At 57.7% G+C, this 20,039-nt stretch overlaps 3 protein-coding genes across 3 annotated transcripts; 2 read left to right on the top strand and 1 right to left on the bottom strand.

The window, feature by feature from the left end:
- Positions 1 to 1,355: 1,355 nt before the first annotated feature.
- Positions 1,356 to 7,474, top strand: DUS3L (dihydrouridine synthase 3 like; the record flags this gene model as incomplete). Its single annotated transcript, XM_084276335.1, has 13 exons — positions 1,356 to 1,393; positions 1,608 to 1,920; positions 2,359 to 2,919; positions 3,534 to 3,575; positions 3,653 to 3,805; positions 3,899 to 4,015; positions 4,401 to 4,466; positions 4,549 to 4,659; positions 4,971 to 5,067; positions 5,583 to 5,658; positions 5,962 to 6,150; positions 6,238 to 6,366; positions 6,733 to 7,474. 13 exons carry the CDS (start codon positions 1,356 to 1,358, stop codon positions 6,803 to 6,805), a joined length of 1,965 nt encoding a protein of 654 aa, XP_084132461.1. The 3' UTR covers positions 6,806 to 7,474.
- Positions 7,475 to 9,101: 1,627 nt separating this feature from the next.
- Positions 9,102 to 12,655, bottom strand: MICOS13 (mitochondrial contact site and cristae organizing system subunit 13). The gene is made up of 4 exons (XM_084276295.1): positions 12,559 to 12,655; positions 11,398 to 11,554; positions 10,602 to 10,653; positions 9,102 to 9,314 (listed from the first exon to the last, which is right to left on the bottom strand). The coding sequence occupies exons 1-4, from the start codon at positions 12,585 to 12,587 to the stop codon at positions 9,217 to 9,219; spliced, it is 336 nt and encodes a 111-aa protein (XP_084132421.1). The 5' UTR covers positions 12,588 to 12,655; the 3' UTR covers positions 9,102 to 9,216.
- On the top strand, positions 12,586 to 17,440 carry HSD11B1L (hydroxysteroid 11-beta dehydrogenase 1 like; the record flags this gene model as incomplete). Its single annotated transcript, XM_084276161.1, has 8 exons — positions 12,586 to 12,901; positions 13,028 to 13,135; positions 13,793 to 13,923; positions 14,289 to 14,400; positions 15,059 to 15,150; positions 15,970 to 16,067; positions 16,822 to 16,983; positions 17,254 to 17,440. The coding sequence occupies 8 exons, from the start codon at positions 12,586 to 12,588 to the stop codon at positions 17,438 to 17,440; spliced, it is 1,206 nt and encodes a 401-aa protein (XP_084132287.1).
- Positions 17,441 to 20,039: the final 2,599 nt, after the last annotated feature.

Genomic DNA, 20,039 nt, shown 5'->3' with positions numbered 1-20,039 from the left:
TGGCCTTCACAGCTATTTCTCACCCTCTCAGCAGGCCAGGCCAAGCATGAGTCAAACAGCAAGGCTGTGCAGGTGACGAGCACAACTCCAAGGGAAGGAGCCTGAGCTGGAAAGGAAACCCCATCCAGAGTTCTGAACACATCACCCCACAAGACGTGGAGCCCCCTCACCACAGGATCTTTCTTGCCTGATGCTCAGAGGACCACAAGCAGCTCTTTGCATCCCAAGTTGTGCCCCAGTGAGTGTCCCAAACACGTGGGCAAGGTGTAGTAGCTACAGAGGTAGAAGGAGAGGTCAACATCTGCCACCTCACACCAAACACCTCACACCTGAGACATCAGTTTGCCTTTCAGCCTGAACTTCCACCTGTGGACCAGAGGCAAGGGCAGGCATTGTGCTCCAGCCAGTCTGACATCACCAGCCCTCGCCCTGCACCAGCAGGACAGACACTTCAGTGTGAGCACAGACCTCCAGCCCATCAGCCTGGAAAGGCAAAGCCCTCTGGCACCTCAGCTGGGATAGGCTTGAAAACGCTCCCAAAAGGGAAACCCCATTGCCAGAGCTGCCCCAACAAAACCCAGCCCCTGAGACAGCTCCAGGGAGACTCACAGCCCATCCCCTGTTCAGGATGAGCACCAAGCAACCTGCATCTAGAGCTTAAAAACACAGCCCAGAGGCACCTGAACCCCCACAGCGAGTGCCCTGCAGAGCTCCAGCCAGGGACAGCTGGGGAGAGGCTGATGAGCTCTGAAATGCTCTGAAACCACAACTGGCTCGTTCCCAGCCCTCAAGCCAGGCCCAGCCCAGCTCCAGAGCCCGGCCCGGGACACCAGCCCAGGCTCAGCCCTGTGAATCCCAACCCTGGGAGGAGCTGAGCCGCGGGAGGGGATTCCTGGAGAGCCACAGAGGGGAGGACACCTCTCCCGGCACACGGGCTGCGCGCCGGCCACCCCTCCCCGCTCGGGCAGCTGCGATGCCGCCGGCCCCGCGGCCGGGCCCTCCACAGAACCGCCGGGGCTCCGGGCCCGCGGAGCCCAACCACAGCCTGACCCGGCCGAGTCCACCTCCTGAGGAGCTCCCTCACCACACAGGCCGTGTCGCCTCCTACCCGAGCAGCAGCAGCAGGGCCGGACGGGCCCAGGGCCTTCCGCAGCCCGGCAGAGAGCCCTCGGCAGCGCGGAGCCCTACACAGGGCCGAGCGCCAGGAGCGCGGCAGCCCCTCCACCTCCCACCCTCCCGCCCGCCGCTGTGAGGCAGTCGCGCCTCTGCCGGCCCTTTTATACCCGTCCCGCCGGCCTCGCGCGCGCCGTCACGTGGTCTGGCGGCGCCTCCGCGTCATCACCACGTGCGGCAGCATGGCGGCGGCGGCGGGAGTGGCGCCGGTCCGCGCCCGGTGAGTGCGGGCTCGGGGCTGCCCCGCCTCGGCCCGGCCCCTCCGTAACCCCCCTCGGTCCCTGCCCAGCCCCTCCCTACCCCCCGGTCCCTGCCCGGCCCCTCCGCAGCCGCCCCCCGCCCCCGGTAGGTGCCCGGCCCTGCCATCCACCGGCCCCCGCCCCCCGCCCTGTCCCGCGGCCCCCTCGCTGTGCTCACTCGGGCGGGCCCCGCAGGTTCCTCGCCTCCAAGGAGCAGTTCCACGCCTACCTGCGGGCCAGGGGCGAGCCCGGCGGCCAGCAGGAGGAGGAGGAGGTGGAGAGGAAGAAGGAGGAGGAGGAGGAGGAGGCCAGCAGCTGCCAGAGTGAGCCCCCCGCCAAGCGGGTGCGGGCGGGGGACAGCGGTGATGCTGGGGAGAACGGAGAGGCGGCTGGAGCGGAGCAGAGGGAGCCGCTGGAGCGGAGGCGGGCCCGGGGCCAGAACAAGAGCAGGCCCTGCATGAAGCCCAAGCACTGCGAGCGGCTCAGGCTGTGCCCGTCGGTGACACAGGTGTGGTGCGGGGACCCTGCTGCCCGCTGCTCGGGGCTGGGGGTTTGGGACCCCGCTGGGCTCACCCTGCTCCGGGGCTGCCTGGAAAGGCACCTTGAAGATCAGAGCCCTGCCAGGGCTGTCCCAGCACGGGCAGCGTAGCGGGAGCCCTGCTGGAAACCAGCCTCTGGCTCTGGCTGGGACAGGGTGAGGTGGGGTGAGCTGGGCGGGGTGTAGAGCATCAGCTTCCCTGAAGCTGCCACAACAGCCCCTCAGCTGGGTTTGGGGCTGCAGGGAGCTGCCTGCCGGTGGATCACAGGCAGCCGCCGTGCCCCGGGCAGTGGTGGGTGCCCAGCACCGCCCTGAGCCGGGCCAGAGCCACGCTCAGCCCGCGTGCTGCACGGTGCAGGCTGCCCGGGCTGGCGGGGGAGGGGTCAGCCTCCTCTCTGCTCTTCCCAGGGGTGTGCAGAGAGGTGCCCCTTCGGCTCGCGGTGCCGCTTCCTCCACGACGTGGGCGAGTACATGGCCACGAAGCCCGCCGACCTGGGCCCCAGCTGCGTGCTCTTCGAGACCTTTGGCAAGTGCCCGTACGGCGTCACGTGCCGCTTCGCCCGGGCCCACCTGGGGGACGGACACCACAACGTCGTCAACGCCGACTTAGCCAGGCAGTGGGAGGGCAGGTGGGTGGTGAGGAACAGCCTGCCCAAGGACCTCCAGCACCAGCTGCGCAAGAGGACGTTCAGCTTCAGCAGGGCCGAGGAGTACCTCTGCGGCCTGGCCAAGCCCCGCGGCGACGCTGGGAAGGGCTGCAAAGCCACAGGGTGCTCTGCAGAGGAGCAAGAGAAGTCCAACTGCACGACGCCCCAGGAGGGCCTGGGAGACGGTCCCGAATGTCCTGTGCCTGCGGAGCAGGGAGAAGATCCCAAAGCAGATGCCTTAGAGCGTCCCAGCCCCATCACAACAGGGGGCCCAGTGACAGACGAAGACGTGATAAAGCTGCGGGCGTGTGAGAAGAAGAAGGTGAGAGTCAGAGTTTGGCCAAGTGCTGCCATCTCGTGTACCTGTCAAGTGGCTGACACTGTGCTGGGGAAGACAGAAGAGACCTCTTAGCTGGGGGAGACAGGCAGAGGAGCTGCCCGGGGACCACGGTGCTGTCAGGAGGGGAGGGCTGCGGGAAGGTGAGCTCTGGGGGCTGTGGTGTCGTCCTTGGAGGGGTGAGAACAAAGAGAAGCTGCAGCCCCTTGTGAGAGGAGAGCCAGGGCGGAGCTGGTAGCGAGGGTGGGAGTGATCTGCAAGGAGAGCCAAGGCTGGGATGGTTGGTTTGTGTTCTGCATGGTATTGCCCTGGGAAGGGACCATTGCCTCCTTCCTCTCCTCCTAGTCACTCCACCCGTGCATCTGCTAGCCAGTCTTGCACCCTGCTGTAGCTGCAACTGCTTTGAGTCTTCTCCAGGCTAAGCACTGAGAACAGATAGAGTGGTTCAGGTTCCTGGTTCTTTCATCCAAATGATACATTCTCTTACAAGAGTTGAGGTTCCTGGGTTTGCTGCTGAGTTTTACCCAAGGCAAAGGATAAAACCACTAACTGGGCCTGCTGGTGCTGTGCTAACATGCTGCTCTGCCCTTGTTTTCCAGCTGGAAATCCAAGGCAAGCTCTACTTGGCTCCACTGACCACGGTACGTAGAGAATTCTCTCCTCCTGCCAAACGTTGCACAGAGCAGCTGGGGCAGAGCATCTCTGCTGTGTCTTGCAGTGTGGTAACCTGCCCTTCCGGAGGATATGCAAGCGCTTCGGGGCAGATGTCACCTGTGGGGAGATGGCTGTGTGCACAAACCTGCTGCAGGGCCAGTCCTCCGAGTGGGCTCTCCTCAAACGGCATCATACCGAAGATATTTTTGGGGTGCAGGCAAGTGCTGTCATCTTAACCAAGCAAAAGACAACTCACTTCTGAGGAGAAAGGCTGCTGCTTACACTGATGCCAATTGTCCCCCCTTGGCAGCTGGAGGGAGCGTTTCCAGACACCATGACCAAATGTGCAGAGCTCCTGAACCAGACAATTGAAGTGGACTTTGTTGACATCAATGTTGGCTGTCCCATCGACCTGGTCTACAAGAAGGTAAGAAGATGTCCCACAGCACGTTTTGTGTCCTCCAACAGACTCTTGTCTTTTGCCTCATCTCCTGCCACCTGATCCATTCCTCCCAGTCTGATCCAGAGCTCCCAGTTCATTTCTGGGCACTGGATTTCTGCAAGAAGGCCAATAAACTGTTGGAAGAGCAGGGACTGGTTAGCTGTCTCACCTGGCAACAGGGAGAAGTTGGGAGAGGAAAGGGCTGCAGGGTTATTTTTCTTGCAGAGTCCCCTTGCTCCAGGTCCTGAGGTGCTCCAGGTCTTACCTGCATTCCCTGAGTAGAGGGCTGTGCTCTTGAGCATCTCCAAGGAGCCTCTTCACTAGGCAAGGGGGCAGAAAGCCTTGACTGTGCCACTCCTCTGTCTCGCAGGGAGGGGGCTGTGCCCTGATGACTCGCTCCAGCAAGTTCGAACAGATTGTCCGAGGGATGAATTGGGTGAGGCAGCGCTGGCAGCGGGGAGGTGAGCTGATGGGGCCGAGCCCTGCCTCAGCCTGGCCTCACTGTCCTGTCCCTGCAGGTGCTGGATGTCCCGCTGACGGTGAAGATACGCACAGGAGTGCAGGAGAAGATTAACCTGGCTCATAAAATAATCCCCCGGATCCGGGAGTGGGGAGCAGCCATGGTCACGGTACGGGGGCTGCTCCTTGTGGTGTGACGCTGCTGGCCAGCGCCTGGGCAACTCTGTGTTAGCCTGGAGCAGGGTGTGGGGCTCACCTTACCCTTCCCCACAGCTGGGCAGCTCTTTAAACACCCTTGACCAGCTGTGTCCATCCTTCTGGTGTCCTCTGAGAAACACTCAGACGCAGAGAGCATTCCCCAGATGTTCCTTTACCCCAGCCTGGTGTGGGTGCCTTCGCTGATGCACCTTCCTCCAGCATCCCCCTCCAGCCTGCCCTCCCCGGGTGTCTGCTGAGGACTCACCACGGCTTTTCCCCCCAGCTTCACGGCCGGTCCAGGGAGCAGCGGTACACGAGGAGCGCTGACTGGGGCTACATAGCGGAGTGTGCTAGGATAGCGAGCCCCATGCCTCTTTTCGGTAGGTGTTTCTTCTGGTTTGTCCTGTGGGCTGAAAATGCTGCCTGTTTGATTGGAAATTCTCTTTAAAAACCTGAAAAAGTCAGGGTCCTGAGGATGTTCAGCCTGGGGAAGAGGTTGGGGTATCCCTCCTGATGATGATGACACGAGGCAGTGAGTTCCCAGCAGCTCTTGTGCAGCCCAGATCACTGTGGGAGGAGAAGGGACAAGCAGGACACGAAGCACATGGTTTTAGCAGGTGCTTTCTGCCATGGGCATCGTGGCACAGACAGGCCCAGCTTAACCTTCGGGGTAGGAGCTGGCAGTGGAGGAGAGGAGAAGGCTCACCTTTTCCTTGTAAGGGGAATGTCAACGGGAAACATCCCTGGGAGGCTCCAGATGCACCCCAGAGCCTCTTTGGGGCTGGTTCTGGGACCTTGTGTCCTTTTTTAATTTTCTCCCATGTCTGTGTTAACTCATGTTGACTTGTCCTTGTGTATCACTTTGACCTCTTGCTTCTCCCTTCCTTCTGGACAGGAAATGGTGACATCCTGTCATACGAGGACGCTAACAGGGCCATGCAGATGGGTGTCTCAGGAATTATGATTGCAAGGCAAGTGCTGGTGTTTCCTTTCCCCTTTGCTCCTGGGGTCCATTGCTGAAAGAGTCAGAAAGGCATTAAAAATAACCTGAACAAACTCAAAACATCAGGAGGTTGCTCTTGGTGAAAATACTCTTTGAAAACTGGTACAAATCAGGTTTCATCCATGCTGCTGAAATGGAAGAATCAACGAAGAAGAGTTGGCTGGCAAATAAGTGCTGGCAAGTCACTTGAAGTAGTTTGTATCTTGAGAAGCATCACAGGGCATCACTGCTCACGGGAGTAACGATGCACCTTTGTTTATTCTGGCTGCAGAGGGGCACTCATCAAACCGTGGCTTTTCACTGAAATTAAGGAGCAGAGACACTGGGATATCTCCTCCAGTGAGAGATTTGATATCCTCAGAGACTTCACCAACTACGGCCTCGAGCACTGGGGGTCGGATACTCAGGGAGTGGAGAAGACCAGGAAGTTCCTGCTGGAGTGGCTCTCGTTCCTCTGCAGGTAGCCCTCCTGAGCTGTGAGGCTCTTGGCTGCAGTGAGCCTGTACCACTGAAGAGCAGCACGTGATGCTGCTGCTTGTCATTGCAGGTATATCCCAGTTGGCTTGTTAGAACACCTACCTCAGAAGATCAACGAGCGGCCGCCGTACTACGTGGGGCGAGACTACCTGGAGACGCTGATGGCAAGCCAAAACGTGGATGATTGGATTAAAATAAGGTGAGAAAGCTCTGCACAACCACAGTGAGAGCAGGGAGGAACTTCTGGCTGTATCAGTGCCAGCAGTGAGGCTGGTATTCAGGTCACCAACCTTAGGAACCCGGCTCAGCATCGATTCAGGGACTCCCCAGCCAGGGCAGCGTTGCCTTTACCTGCAGGCTGCATCCCCCCAGTACTGTGGGTCTGTTAGAGCTCAGCACTGGAGGTGTGTTTGTGCAGCAGCCCTCCATTCTGGGGAGGGGGAGGGCTTGCTTAGACACCTCCAGCTGCAGACAGCATCGCTGCAGAGCCAGGGGACGCACACCGCCCTGGTGCCTCAGTTGTACCCCTCAGGTTCATTTTGGCTTGGTTCTTTTGTTTTTGCAGTGAGCTGCTGCTGGGCCCTGTCCCTCCCAGCTTCACCTTCCTGCCTAAGCACAAGGCGAACTCCTACCGATAGGCTGGAGGGGACCCTTCCCGCGGCGTCCGCAGGCGGCTGCGATGAACCGGGGTGTTTTCAGCAGCACAGCTGCCTTCCTGCCCCAGCCTCGGGCCCTGCTGCCTGTCACACAGCAGAAGGGCTCCCAGCCAGAGGTGCCTCCCTACCAGAGCCTGATCTGTTCAGCTAACAGCAGACTTTGGCCTCCAGTCCATGGCAGGTGTCATCCCCTGCTGCCCCCGCCGCACGCTGCTCACAGAGACCCCTCTGCTCCTCTGCTACCCAGACACCCCTGGCAGTGCCAGATCTCCATGTCCAAGGAGATGGGTGGACACACACGACAGGGGCTGCAACGCCTTCATCTTACCACCAGCACCCCCCCAGCAGGGACGGGGCTGGGTCCCCACAGCCCCCAGAGCCTCAAGACAACGGGGCCCTTCCCCGGGTCTCAGGGCACTGGGCTCCAGGGCTGCCTTTGCCTCACAGCCACAGAAACCAGCCCCAAAGCCCCCCAGCCACAGCCCAGCCAGGACCCATCACCCCTTGGCTGCCTCTGCCTCAGACAGAGACTCCCACACAGCAGTTCCCCAGGGTGGGACAACCTTTTGTATAGAACCCTGACTCCAGGCTGCTGCCAGCCATCTAGAGGGGAGAAACGTTTGCTCAGTTGTTATTAAAGTTGTCTGTGACCCACCACCACCAGAGCATGTGCCCTTCAATGCACCACAGTCTGTGAAAGGATCAGGCTGGTATTGGAAGCACACATCGCCCTCAGGAGGTCATAGAGGAGAAGAGACATACTGGGTCAAATGAAAAAGTCCTTCCCATCTGTATTATTTCTCTTTTTGAGGCAGGAATGTAAAGAAAAATACCTAACAGGGTGCATGTGGAGCAGTCCTTCCTCAGGTGCTGCACTCCCAGCGTGTGGCACAGCGGGATTTACCCCAGACCATCAGGTTAAAGAGCCACTGATGGCTCCAGCCCCAGGGATTAGTTTAAGCGCTTTTTGAAGTTATTTCTGCCTCAGCCAAATCCTCTGAAATCTCCTGGCACTCAGGTGCACAGCCACTTGTTCAAAAAGGGAAACAAAGCCCTGCAAATCCTCCCTCCTGCTCGTGCTTTAACCCTGGTCCCCAAGCTGAGGCAGCACTCACTGCTCTCCCCACCTGCCCCTGAGTTCGTTCCTGTGTCGCTCTGCCAGCCCACACTGGCACTGGGAGAGACTGGGACAGTGTGACACTGCCTGGGGAGCAGCGTGGGAGAAATGCTGCCAATCACATTCCTGGGTTTATTCATACAAAAACTAGGAGAAAGCCTGGTAAGAAAACAGCTTGAAGTGTCTGGGCACTAAAAAAAATAGGGGAATTAAAAGAGATCTGTGGAGACTGTGGAGTTACTCAGAGGCCAGCTCCAGTTTTACTCCATGTTCATGTATTTGTTCGTAGCTTGGCTGGGGAGGGACTTCTTGGAAGGGCTGGGAGTAACAGGATGAGGAGGGATGGTTTTAGATTGGGAGGGGGTAGAGTTAGATTGAATTAGGAAGAAATGTTTCCCTCTGAGGGCGGTGAGGCTCTGGCACAGGGTGCCCAGGGGAGCGGTGGCTCCCTGGGGGTGTTCAAGGCCAGGTTGGATGGGGCCTTGAGCTGGGCTGGTTGGTGAGAGGTGTCCCTGCCCATGGTGGGGGTGGGACTTGGTCTCTAAGGTCCCTTCCAGCCCAAACTGCCCGTGGTTCTATGATCAGTCTGTCAGGGTGGCTGGTCCCTGACTGCACCCAAGGTGTGGGTGGGATGCTGCCTGCAGAACTGTTCTGTGATTCTGCTGTTGAAGCTGCTGCACCACGAACACCCACACTGCCCACAGCTTGACAGGCTGTTGAGTCTCCTACAGCTTGACAGCATCACCACCTTGTAACTCCCTTCTAACACACCCTGTCATCCACAGTGCTGCAGCGTCCCAGCTGTGTGACAGGGCACAGAGCACTGGGAAGCAGCTTTCACATCAAGAAGGGGCTCTGCCTGACAGCAGAAATCCTTCCCCAGACAACATGGAGCCAAGTGCTTTGTCTCCCAATGACATCTCTTGCTGTTACCTAGGATGCTTCTGATTTCACTCTCTGGCTTTTAACTAGCTGGCATTCACCTTCAAGATAATCCCATTTCAGAGTAATCTGTTCAGTCAGCAAGCCTGGCAGCTTTAGAACGGGGGGTTACCTCAGCATATGGTCACTGCTTCATTACAGCTGATCCATCCCTGGGCCCTGCTCAGACAGAAAGCAGTTCTCAGCCTGTAACACTGAAACCAACCCAAATACAACAGGGAAGTTCCACAGTCTTTTTATTGTAGCCCTTGCACGGCCAAGCTGCCCTCCAGAGGATGCATCAGCCCAAAGACAAGAAGAGGATGGAGAGAATCACGAACCATGAGGAACAGGCTCATTTGACAAGATCCTTCACATACTTCCAGCCTTCTGCAGTGTATTCACAGGCCCTGGTGGGAGCTACAGACAGGGCAGACATGACTGTCTGCACTCCTGCAAGGCAAGCAGAGAAGAGTTATCCCAGGCTGTTACCCCAGCACTGTTTCAAACACAGAGAGAAACATCCAGCTCTACCTCAGCAGCTTCCAAACACCCCACAGCCCCATGAGCCTTGGTTCAAGTGCAGCTTAACTGTCTCAGCAGCATTAGTGGCACAGAGAAGTTCCCACCCTGGCACAAGGGACAGGTAATCCCACCAGTGAAACACAGGACTAAGCCCAGCTCTGGTTTATTTCTGGACTTGCCACAGGCTCTGTGGATGCTGTTGGACATGTCCCACAGTCTGCAGACTGTGTTTCCCCACAATTACATGAAGTTTTATTTCTCTGCTGCACTGTAAAAACTACAGATTAACTTACTAGGGGTTTGTAACATGTTCTGGGCTTCAAACAAGAGCTTCACAATTCTAACAACAACAGGAACACTGGTGCTCATTGCACGTGGCAATAGGACAAGGGGTAATGGGTTTAAACTGAAACAGGGGAGCTCTGATGGGGCTCTTAGAACCTGCTCCAGTGAAGATGTCCCTGCTCACTGCAGGGTGGGACTGGATGGGCTTTGAAGGTCCCTTCCACCCTCACACATTCTCTGATTCTGTGATCCCTCCTGAAAAGGCAGATGCTGAGTCAGACAGACCAGCATCTGAAGAGTTGATAAACTTCACTCTTTAACCAAAGGTTCCACTTTCAGTCCTTTATTTTTATGCTCTAGTTTCTCTCATCACCACCAGTGCTGATCAGCTTACTGGTGTGGAAACTCTTATCTATTTATTGTGGAGCCAGAGGCCTCTCCAAACACTTCACAGAATCACAGAATGTCAGGAGCTGGAAGGGACCTCCAAAGCTCATCCAGTCCAACCCCCTATCAGAGGAGCACCACCCAGACTAAATCCCACAGGCACTTCACTGAGGCATTGAACCTTGGACTCCAGGGTAGTGCTGGCACGCCTGCCTTGGGCACAGGTGGAGAGCAAGCCTGTTGGTAAAAGAAACTCCAGCTCCCCTGATTAGAAAAGGCTGCCAGGTTTATGGACACGTCTCATCCTCCTTATTTCACAGTTGGAACAAGAAGAAATCAAGTTCAAATTCACTGAGTGGAGTAGGGAACACCTAGAGCAGAATACACTTCCTCAGTCCCAGTCACAATACTCCTTCCATCAGACTAGTATCTGTCACCTCCTTCAGCATCATTCAATTCAGGAGGACAGTACTGAAACAGAGCTGGTGTGTGGCACATCACCCAGCCCCTTGCTCCTTTCCGTTTGGTGAGAAGTTACTTTACCTTTATTCCAGGAGTCAGAGGGGGAAAAGTCAATTTTTGGAGTGGGTGGGAGCTAGAAAGAGAGAGAGAAAACATCAGCACTGCAGGGCTTTACTTACAACAGGATTCACATCACCTTGGAGAAGCCTCTTGACTTCAGATCTCAAAGATACTTAGGTGCCAAGTCTCCCTAAGTCTCAAAAGGGATCAGACATGAAGCTTAAAGCCTGGACTTGGCTCTTTTCCCCTGTATAAAGTAGAGGCAGAAGGTAGTACTTCTCATTTGGGTGCTCCTGAAGAACAAATTCTCTCCATGGCTGTCTCCTTACAGATACCTCCTAGTTCAGCACAGTCCCTAACATGAAAAGTGCTTCTCAAACTCCAGCAAAGGCTTCTCCTGATCTGAGCACTTTAAAAACCCAGAATTACTCAAAGAAAAGGGTCTCCTCAGGCAATTTCAATTCACCCTGACAAACTGGGAGGAGAATCTTTCCATTACTTTTTTCAGAGCAGATGGGATCCTTCAAAAGAAGCTGAGGAGTAGCACTACGTAGCAAAGTATCTCCCAGGGCACTCCTGAGATCCCCCCCTTCACTCTGCACAGGATAGTTGCCCCTTCTCCTTTGAAGTAACACCTGTGGGTAAGGTTTCTCCCCTGAATTTTATCCTCCTTCCATTTCAATCCTCCAAATATTCTCGATGTGAAATCCAGTTTCATCAGCAAAACTCCTGCCAGCATCACCAGTACCAGAACATCACCCCAGTGTCCTGTTCTCCTCCTTCAGAGGACGTGCTCGTTTACCTGCCCAGTCCTTACCTCCCAGCCTAGGTAACTCGTCCACTCTTGGACGGCTGGAGGCAGCGCTGCCTGAGCCTTTCTGAGGGCTTCTGCACCCTGTGTGCCACTGCCCAGCAGCCCCTGATCATAGGCCACGTACACAGCAGCTCCAGCCAGGCCTCCTTTGATGACAAACCTGAGGGAACCAAAGGCATCAGTCACTTTATGGATCTGAAACGTGTCTCTCAGGGGGCTGTGGCTGCCAGAAGGAGGATATTGACACAGAGATTACAAGCAGCAGGAAAAACCACCTAGCTGCCTTCCTGGAGCAGCCCTTGTGTGGCAGCCCCTTGGCACCAGACCCGTCCGCGTCTCACCAGGGGCAGCTTCCAAGGGAAAACGCTCAAGTATCAAACACCTCAGCACAGGAGCCGCTTGTTGAAGCCTGAGAATCACCAGCACGGGGGGATAACGATGGAAGGAACTAGAGGCTTTCTCAGCGGGGTAACGCTGTGGCTCTTGCTGCCTCGTTAAGTTCCTGACAGTCCAATTAACACCCGTTACTGCCGGTTCCTGGGTTGTGAAGTCCCCACTCGGCACGGTGGGCGAGCACCAGCCCCGCAGTGACCGCCGGGCAACCGGGCAGAGGGAGCTTTTCGCCTTGATCTGCTCGCTCGGTAGGGACAGGGAGCCCCCGGGGGCTGCCTCCGCCCGAACCGAGGCCCGAGGAGCTGTTTCCCCTCACAGCAACCCCAACTCCACAGAGCCAGCGGCCCGGCAGCCACAGGACGGACGCAGCGGGACGGGGAGATGAACCCGCGTGTCCCGGGGCGCTCGGGGTTTCCTGCCAGGGGACGGGCCGCTGGTCCCTCGGAGCCCCGTCCAGCCGCGCCCGGCCCCGCTCCCCCGGCAACACCCGGCCCCGGGCCGCGTCCCCCGGTCCTTCTGCCCAACCCGTTCTCGGGAAAACCCGCCGGGCCCGGCCCGGCCCCTGCAGACCCCGCGAGGCGCCGAGCGGAGCCCGAGCCGGGCACGGCCAAGGGCGCAGCGCGGCCAAGGGCGGAAACAGGCCCGGGAGCGCGGGGAGAGGCGGAACCCGCTGCCCGGGCCGCGGTGGAGCCCCGGCGGCCAAGAGGGTGCGGGGCAGGCGGGGGGGGTGCGGGAGGAGCCCCGAGCTGCCCGCGCGGCGCAGCCGCTCACCTGACCACGGGGAAGAGCCTGGCGGCCATGGCGGCGGCGGCGGCGCGCTCGGCCCTTCGGGAGCCGCTGTCGGGAGCGCGGCCGCCCCGGCTGCCCCGCCCCGTGCTGGGCGGGAGGGGGCGGCGGCCGAGCCGAGTTCCCACCTTATGGGGCGGGGCGGGGGGGGTACCCGGCCCGGCCGGTGTCCGGCCCCGCGCGGGGGAGCGGGTCGGGGTCTCGCCCGACGCTGCCCCAGGGCCCGCGGCGAGGCCCCGTCCTGCCCGGGGCGCGGTGGGTGCGGCGGGACGGGGCCCGTGCGGCGCGGGGACCGGCTGCCGGCGGGGAATCGCCACCCAAGAACCCGGTCTGTGCCCTCCCTGTCCCCTCCCCTCTGCAGCCCCTCACCCCACTGCCCGTGTCCTCGCCGCCCTCCCCTGCTGGCAGAGCTGCCGCTGGTTCCCGTGGGGAGGCTCCGCGTTGCTCCCCGCAGCCTGCAGGGACATGAAGCCGGTTGGGAGGGCGCTCTGTGCCTCGGGGCTCCTGGCCGCGCTGCTGGCCGCGCTCCTGGGTCTGTCCTGCAGAGACTCCTTCCGCCCGGGTAGGCTCGGGGGTCCCACCGGGACACGCACCGGGGGGGGGCTGGGCTGCCGGGCTCTGCGGGCGGTGGTCCCAAGGCGATGCTCCCTCCCCGGGCAGCGCCAGACAAAGCAGAACTCAGCGATCCAGCCGCGGGATCTCGCTCTGTAGGGAAGAGGCGGGAGCTGAGTGACCCGCGCTGGGGGAGCGCTGGGGGGGGGGGGGGGGGAGCGGCTGCTCCGGTTCCGCCCGGGTCAGACGGAGCCTCCTGGGCTGGGACCGAACCGGGAACCTGGGGGCTGTCGGGATGCGGCAGGGAACCGGCTGCCGCGTGTCAGCGGCGCGGGGCTGGGGGCTGCCGGCTGGAGCCCGGTGAGCCAGCCCAGCGCCGAGCCGGGGCCGGGCGGCTGGCGACAGGGGAAAAAATAGCTCCTTCTTCCAAGATGAGGTGACTGGTGTATGGGTTTCGCTCTGGCAAGAACTGGGCGGTATTGCCGGTTTCGTGGCTCCTCCACACCAGTCCCGCCTCCTCCAGACAGCGAAGCTTCGGAGCACTCACACCCCCTTCCCCCTCGGGAGCTCTGACAGTGGGTCAGGGCAGCTCCGTCAGGGCAGCTCCTCCGCTGCCCCCTTCACTTTCTTCTCTCCCTTTTCCTCTCTTCTCCCTCCCACAAATCAGAGAGCCTGTCTGGTGCCCGCGTTCTCCTGACTGGGGCCAGTGCTGGGATTGGCGAGCAGATGGCGTATCATTATGCCAGGCTTGGTGCTGAGCTTGTTGTGACTGCTAGGAGGGCACCTGTGCTGCAGAAGGTAAGAACGTCCTTCTACGAGGGAAGGCATCAGGGATTTGGACACATAACCCCTACTGCAGAAGAGTTCTGCTGAAGAAGACTCTGTTTTGGGTGACTCTTGGTCCTTTTCCAAGGTAGATTGAATCTGCATCCTCCTGCCTAAGAGTTACCTCTAGTTAACCAGCTGGTTAACGAGTCTGGGTGCAAAATGAGCTCTCTGTGGGTCACGTAGCAGTAGATTTAAAATGGAAGTTCATTTTTGCCCTGGACTTTCTCTCAGTGAGTGGAGTATGGGGAAAAAACTCACCTTACAGTCCCCTTGTTTGTGTTCTTCCCCCCCCACACACTCCATATGGTTTAATTTGGGGGGGGGTCTTCTTCCAGGTGGTGGAGAAATGCCTGACACTTGGAGCAAAGAAGGTATTTTACATCCCTGCAGATATGTCTTCCCCTTCAGAGCCTGAAAAGGTGGTTCAGTTTGCTGTCCAGAAGCTGGGTAAGCAGAAAGACAGGAGATACCAAGGAGAGAGAGAGAACTTTGCTGCTCAGCCCAGTTCATTCCCTGTTCCCTTTGTCATGAAAGGTTTAATCACACCAGGCCCTGGTCACCTTTCAGAGCCTGTGGTTCCCAAGCAGTGTCGTGCTCCACACTGCTGTGCAGGTCTTGTGCAGCTGTGTTCTCATGGCTAAGGAGGCCAGCAGCATCCTGGGGTGTGTTAGGAGGGGGTGATCATCAGCCTTCTCCCTGATCACAGACTCCCAGAACATTAGGAGCTGGAAGGGACCTGGAAAGCTCATCTAGTCCAACCCCCTGTGCCAGAGCAGGACCACCCAGACCAAACCCCACAGGAGCACGTCCAGGAACAGACACATTCCCATACGAAGCATCAGTTGTCTGTTACAGACCAATAACACTGGCAGTAAACTGTACCAGTCTGTGTTGCCCTGAATCACCACAGGCTTTCCTCCCCGTCCTACCCTGAGGAGCAGGCAGAGCTGCTCCTGCATGGACACACCTCGTTTATCTTCATGGTAGAGCACGTTGTGGCTTGCTGAGGAGCAGCTGGGTGGCTGAGCTCTCCTGCTGGAGTTTCTGAGGTTCCCACTGGGGGGCTGGCCCCTCTGTTTGACTCCTTTCCTTCTCCTGTCCCCAGGGGGGCTGGATTACCTGGTGCTGAACCACATCGGCGTGACGCGTTTCCAGATGTGGGCTGGGGATGTGGAATACACCCGCTGGCTCATGCAGGTGAGGTTCCCCAGCAGGGAGAGCTCACCTGGGACTGGGTGACTCTGCTGCTCCTGGGACAGCTTTGGGGAGCTCAGAAGGCAAATTCAAGTCTATGGCAACACCTGAGAAGGAAGGAAGCTTTTATCCATGTTCTAAGCCAAGTTGGAGGCTTTGCTACTGAACAGCTGTTTGCTCACACAGGTGAGCAGGAGAATGGGAAGAACTTTGCTTCTTCCTTCTGCCCTCCTCATCTCCCATTAGCCTGGGGCTGATGGGATTAATGGGTATTTATGGGTGGTTGTGCAACGTACACCTGGTTTGGGAAGGGTTATAGGGCAGGCTCAAGCCATTCCTCCTGACCTGCAGCAAGCAGGTGGCATTGCAGAACACAGGAGGTGGTTGGAAATGGTGTTTGCCTTTGGGGGCTCTGCTCACAGATTGGGAGCTTTCCTGTAGCATCATCAGGGAACCAGGCTTTGGGACCTGGAGATGAAGAGCTCTTCTCTTGATTGGGATTTCTTAGGTCAGGCAGGTCGCATTAGTTGTGTCTCATGTTGGAAGGAGCCTGTGTGCTGGAGAGGAGGGAGCTGGGGATCACAGGAAGGAAATTCCCTACAAGTTGGAGAGGAGTCAGCCCCTGAAATGGGTTTTTCTGGACTCTGACAGTCTCACGGATGGAATGTTTGTCCTCAGCCCCACATCTTTTCACTGATGTTTAAAAAGGGGAATCCAAGCCATGCTCCTTTCCATCTGTAGTCACTCTGTTGGCTTTGTGGCTCGTGCTGACCTTCCCTCCAGCTCCTCATGCTTCTTCCCCACCTACTCCTGTCATTCCAGGTGAATTTCTTCAGTTACGTGGCACTTGCAACAGCAGCTCTGCCCATCCTGGAGAAGGATAAAGGTGCTTTGGTGGTTGTTTCTTCCCTCACAGGTCAGTGTCTCTAATCACTGGCCTTGAGCAAACAGTGGTTCCCAGCACATCATGTTTGTGTCCTTCAACCCCTCAACACGATTTCAAGCTGTGTGTTTCCCAGCAGCAGGCAGGATGGGGGCTGGCTGTGTGCTCCTCGCTCTCTGCAGGACCTTCTCTCTGGTGTTACCTCTTTGCATTCCCCTGGAACTTTGCTCTTCAGTCCCCATGTGCCCAGATCTGCTTGTTTGGCTTCTGTCCCTCACAGCCAGGCCCATCTCTCCAGCACTTCTGACACTGCATTAGGACCATCCTGCTCTCTGAGGCCTTCTGGCCAACCTGAATAGCAGGCTACTGAGTAGCTGCATCTCCTGTGCAGGATGGGAAGGCAGGACAGAGCCTCAGGGAGCTGCATCACCATACCCAAGCTCATTCCTGTTGTGGGAGGCAACGTGCCTTGGTGTCAGGGAAGTGTCCCAGCCAGACACACCGGTGTGTGACACAGCACATGTGATGGGGAAGGGGACAGCTGCAGCTGGACCAGCACATGGCCTGATCACTGTGGAAGTTAAATGTCCTCCCATAGCCAGCTGTGGGGTGGGATGTGCTCACACAGGGTGGGACAGTTGTCTAAGTGCCTGTGTGTGGCTGGGAATCAAGGGAGACTCACCTGAGCAGAACAGGGGTTGATACAGGATGGAGAAGCCGCTGTCTTTGCCCTGATCCCCTGTCCATGGGACATTCCCCTGGTGTTTCCCACTCTCTGCCTTCCCAGGGAGAATACCCACTCCTTTCACCACCTCTTACTCTGCCACCAAGTTCGCGCTGGATGGGTTCTTCAGCTCGCTGCGCCACGAGCTCACCATGCAGAAGAGAAACATCTCTGTCACCCTCTGCATCCTGGGGCTGATCGACACCCACACGGCCTTGGAGAACACCAGGTGTGTATCTGGAGGAGGATGGAGCAGTCTGGGAGGGGGTGTGCCTGTGTCTCTCCTGCAGAGCGTGCGAACACTGCACCCCAGCTGTGCTGGAGATGCTGAGTGTCTGAACAAGCAGGAGAACCGATGGGAAGAGTCATCTTCTGGGGTACGTGGTGGGGTTTGGGGGTGTCCAGCTCTGGAGTGTGCAGAACGTCCTGGTCCTCAGCCTGCAGGGTGAAGCTGTGCTGAGGGGGGAGTGGCTGTGAGCCCCCCTCTGTTTCCTTCCAGGGGCAGGGTGCACCTGGCCGCTTCCCCCGCTGCTGACGCCGCGCTTGCCATCGTCCAGGGCAGCGCCAGGAGGCTGCAGGAGCTTTTCTACCCGTGGTGGCTGCAGCACGTGTGCAGCCTCTGGGTTCTGTCCCCCGTGGAGCGGGACCAGGTCTTACAGAGTTACTATAACTACAGCAGCCCTTAGGGGTGCCCAGGCTCCCTCTCCTCTCCCACTGGACATTCCCCACCCCACCAAGCATCCCGTCCGACCCCTGGTGTAAAGCAGGAGCAGGGCAGTAGTGGTAGCAAAGTACCCTCAGCTCTTTTCATGTGAAAAGATCCTTCTTGGTCTCCCTCTCACCCTGCTTCAGCCTGTATTCCTGTGCTCCAGGCAGAGATCTTCCTGCTGATTGCTCCATCTTCGCTCTCCACCCCTCTCCTCTCCTTCAGCCTTCCCCATCTGCTCTCACTGCCTCCGGGCTTCACTCAGCTCTCTCTTTAACCTCTGTCTGTACACTGTGTCTCAGAATAGCTGGACATTCCTGGGACATCCTGCTCCTCTGCTTCATTGGTTGGTGGATTCTCTGAACCTTGTTTCCCAAAAATAGAGATTTTAATTAAAGTCTTTTTTGCTGCATTGCTGTAGCTGTGCTGGTGCTTCATGTGTGAGGCTGGTGCCCCGGCCTCTGTGTGCACCAGCCTGGTGACAGATGGTTGCTGCACGGGACCCTTTTAATCAGCTCTTCTTGCTGTAAATCCCAAGATAGGGGGATGATTCCCCAGGTCCTTCTCCGCTACGCTGCCCCCCAACAGCCCAGTCCCCAACCTAGACTGGTCCCTGGGGTTGTTCTTCCCCAGATTCCCAAAGCAGAACAATCCACAGACTGGTGCTGGGGGTGGAGGCTGCAGTGTGGAGGTGATTCTCTGCCAGCCCCAAGTGCTCCCTGACCTGAGGGCCGAGATGAGGAGGGATTGTACATCCAGCCTTCCAAGTACACGCTCTGGAAACAAGGGTGTCTCACCTGAAGAGTTCAGGGCTGCTGCTGGATTTGCAGAGCTGGGATCAGGAAAGCCAAGGTGCAGCTGGAACTGAACTTGGTGAGGGATGTTAACAAGAAGAAGGGGGGATTTTACAGGTCCCTTGGCCAGAAGAGACCGGCCAAAGGGAGTGTCACCCCCCTTGGGAAATGAGGCGAACCGGCTGCAGCAGCTGGGGGGAAGGCTGAGGCACTGAGCGAGGTCTTTGCCTCAGTCTTCTCTGGCAGCCTCTCTCCATCCCTGTGCTGGTGAAAGAACTGGTTTTGCTCTCAGGTGTGAGCAGAGCACCCAGCAGCTCGTTAAAAGTGCCGGGTGCCTGCACACAGGAGCTGCAGTTGGTTTGAGCTGAGCTCCAGCCAGAGCTCCAGCCAGAGCTCAGCTGCCAAACTCATTCCTGCCAACGGGGCCAACACAAGGAACTCGCCCTTCAGGGACCACAAGCTGCAGCCTGGCAGAAACCTCCCCAGCCAGGCTGAGGGACACGGGGACACCAGGCTGTGGTCAGAGCAAGGGCTGGGGCCTGGAAGCGTTGGGCTCGTCCCCCACCCCATGAAACCCTTCCTGGCTGCTCAGACTCACCGAACGGCGCCGGGACCCTCCGGATGCCTCACCGCGCAGCAGCACCTTCCTCCCCGCAGCCCCCGGCGACCGGCTCTGAGCACACGCAGCAGCTACAACCAGGTGTGACTACACCGTGAAGCAAAACCCCAGTTACTTAGCAAGTAAAGCTTTTATTAAATAAATTTAAGGTTTTTTGTCTGTTCTTTTGACCAGAGTGAGGAATTAGACATTGACAAAGCTCATATCCCACCTGCACCACCGTACAGTCAGGAACCATGACAGAAGAAACTTAAATCCTTGTTTTAAACCAGCCTGACCTGGAATTCCCAAAGTCCTTCCTCTGTGTAATTCCCATTTGGCATTTGTCAAGAGTCTCTTTTTTTTTCCTTTTGTTTTTGTTTTGTTCAAAATTAGATTAAAGTTTAAACTTCATGAATTTACTTGTAGCAGAAATAAAGTACATTGTACAAATCACGTAGGGAATAGATGTCAAGTATAAAAATGGTATTTACAATAAGTAAACATGGACTCTAGAAACACACACGGACTCACACGGCGTCACCCATCTCTCATCAACTCAGCGCTCGGTACGGAGGGGGTGGGAAGGAGATGTGAAGTTGAACTGTGCCACAAACATCTCAACGAGGGGCAATTGGAGGAGGAAGAGGAGGAGGAGGAGGAGAATTGGCTGAGGTTTCGCTCAAGTCCCCGTGTCGCGCCCTCTGGTCGCGGTTGAATGCGCAGACAGACAGACAGACACACACACACAGATTCTCAGTACCTTATCAAACAGGAATACTGGAACTATTAACCCAGGGCTGGAGGGGGGGAGCTGGGTGGGTTTAGTTTTCTTATTTTGGTAGAAACTTGGAGCCAGTTTGAAGTCGTTGAAGGGCTGTGCCTTCCCAGAGCGACACACACCCCATCCCCAGGAGCTCTGTGCTCGAGTCCTGAACCATGGTGGGTGCTCAGGTGGGTGCACACGCAGCAGCAGCGTGTCTGTGCACTGCAGAATGTCCATGGTGGGTGCTCAGGTGGGTGTACAGGCAGCAGCAGCATCTCTACACGCTGCAGAATGTATAGCTGTCCAGTGGAGAGGGGGGAACAGGATAGCAACCCCCTTTCACCACGCTGTCCTCGTGTCCGCTGGGGAAAGCTCTGCAGAGGGTGGAAGAAGTGAGTCCTCTTGCTCAGTTGGGATGGAG

The sequence above is a fragment of the Gallinula chloropus genome (assembly GCF_964237585.1).
Source record: "Gallinula chloropus genome assembly, chromosome: 28".
NCBI lineage: Eukaryota > Metazoa > Chordata > Aves > Gruiformes > Rallidae > Gallinula > Gallinula chloropus.
Note: the sequence above shows the minus strand (reverse complement) of the source record. Positions and strands in the feature narration are given on the sequence as shown.

What these genes read in the sequence shown, in the direction of transcription:
- MICOS13 (XM_084276295.1), bottom strand. Translation starts at nt 12,587, where the DNA reads ATGGCCGCCAGGCTCTTCCCCGTGGTCAG. An exon ending in AGGCTCTTCCCCGTGGTCAG is followed by an intron (nt 11,555 to 12,558) that starts GTGAGCGGCTGC and finishes TGGTTCCCTCAG; the next exon opens with GTTTGTCATCAAAGGAGGCC. An exon ending in CTCTGACTCCTGGAATAAAG is followed by an intron (nt 9,315 to 10,601) that starts GTAAAGTAACTT and finishes CTTGCCTTGCAG; the next exon opens with GAGTGCAGACAGTCATGTCT.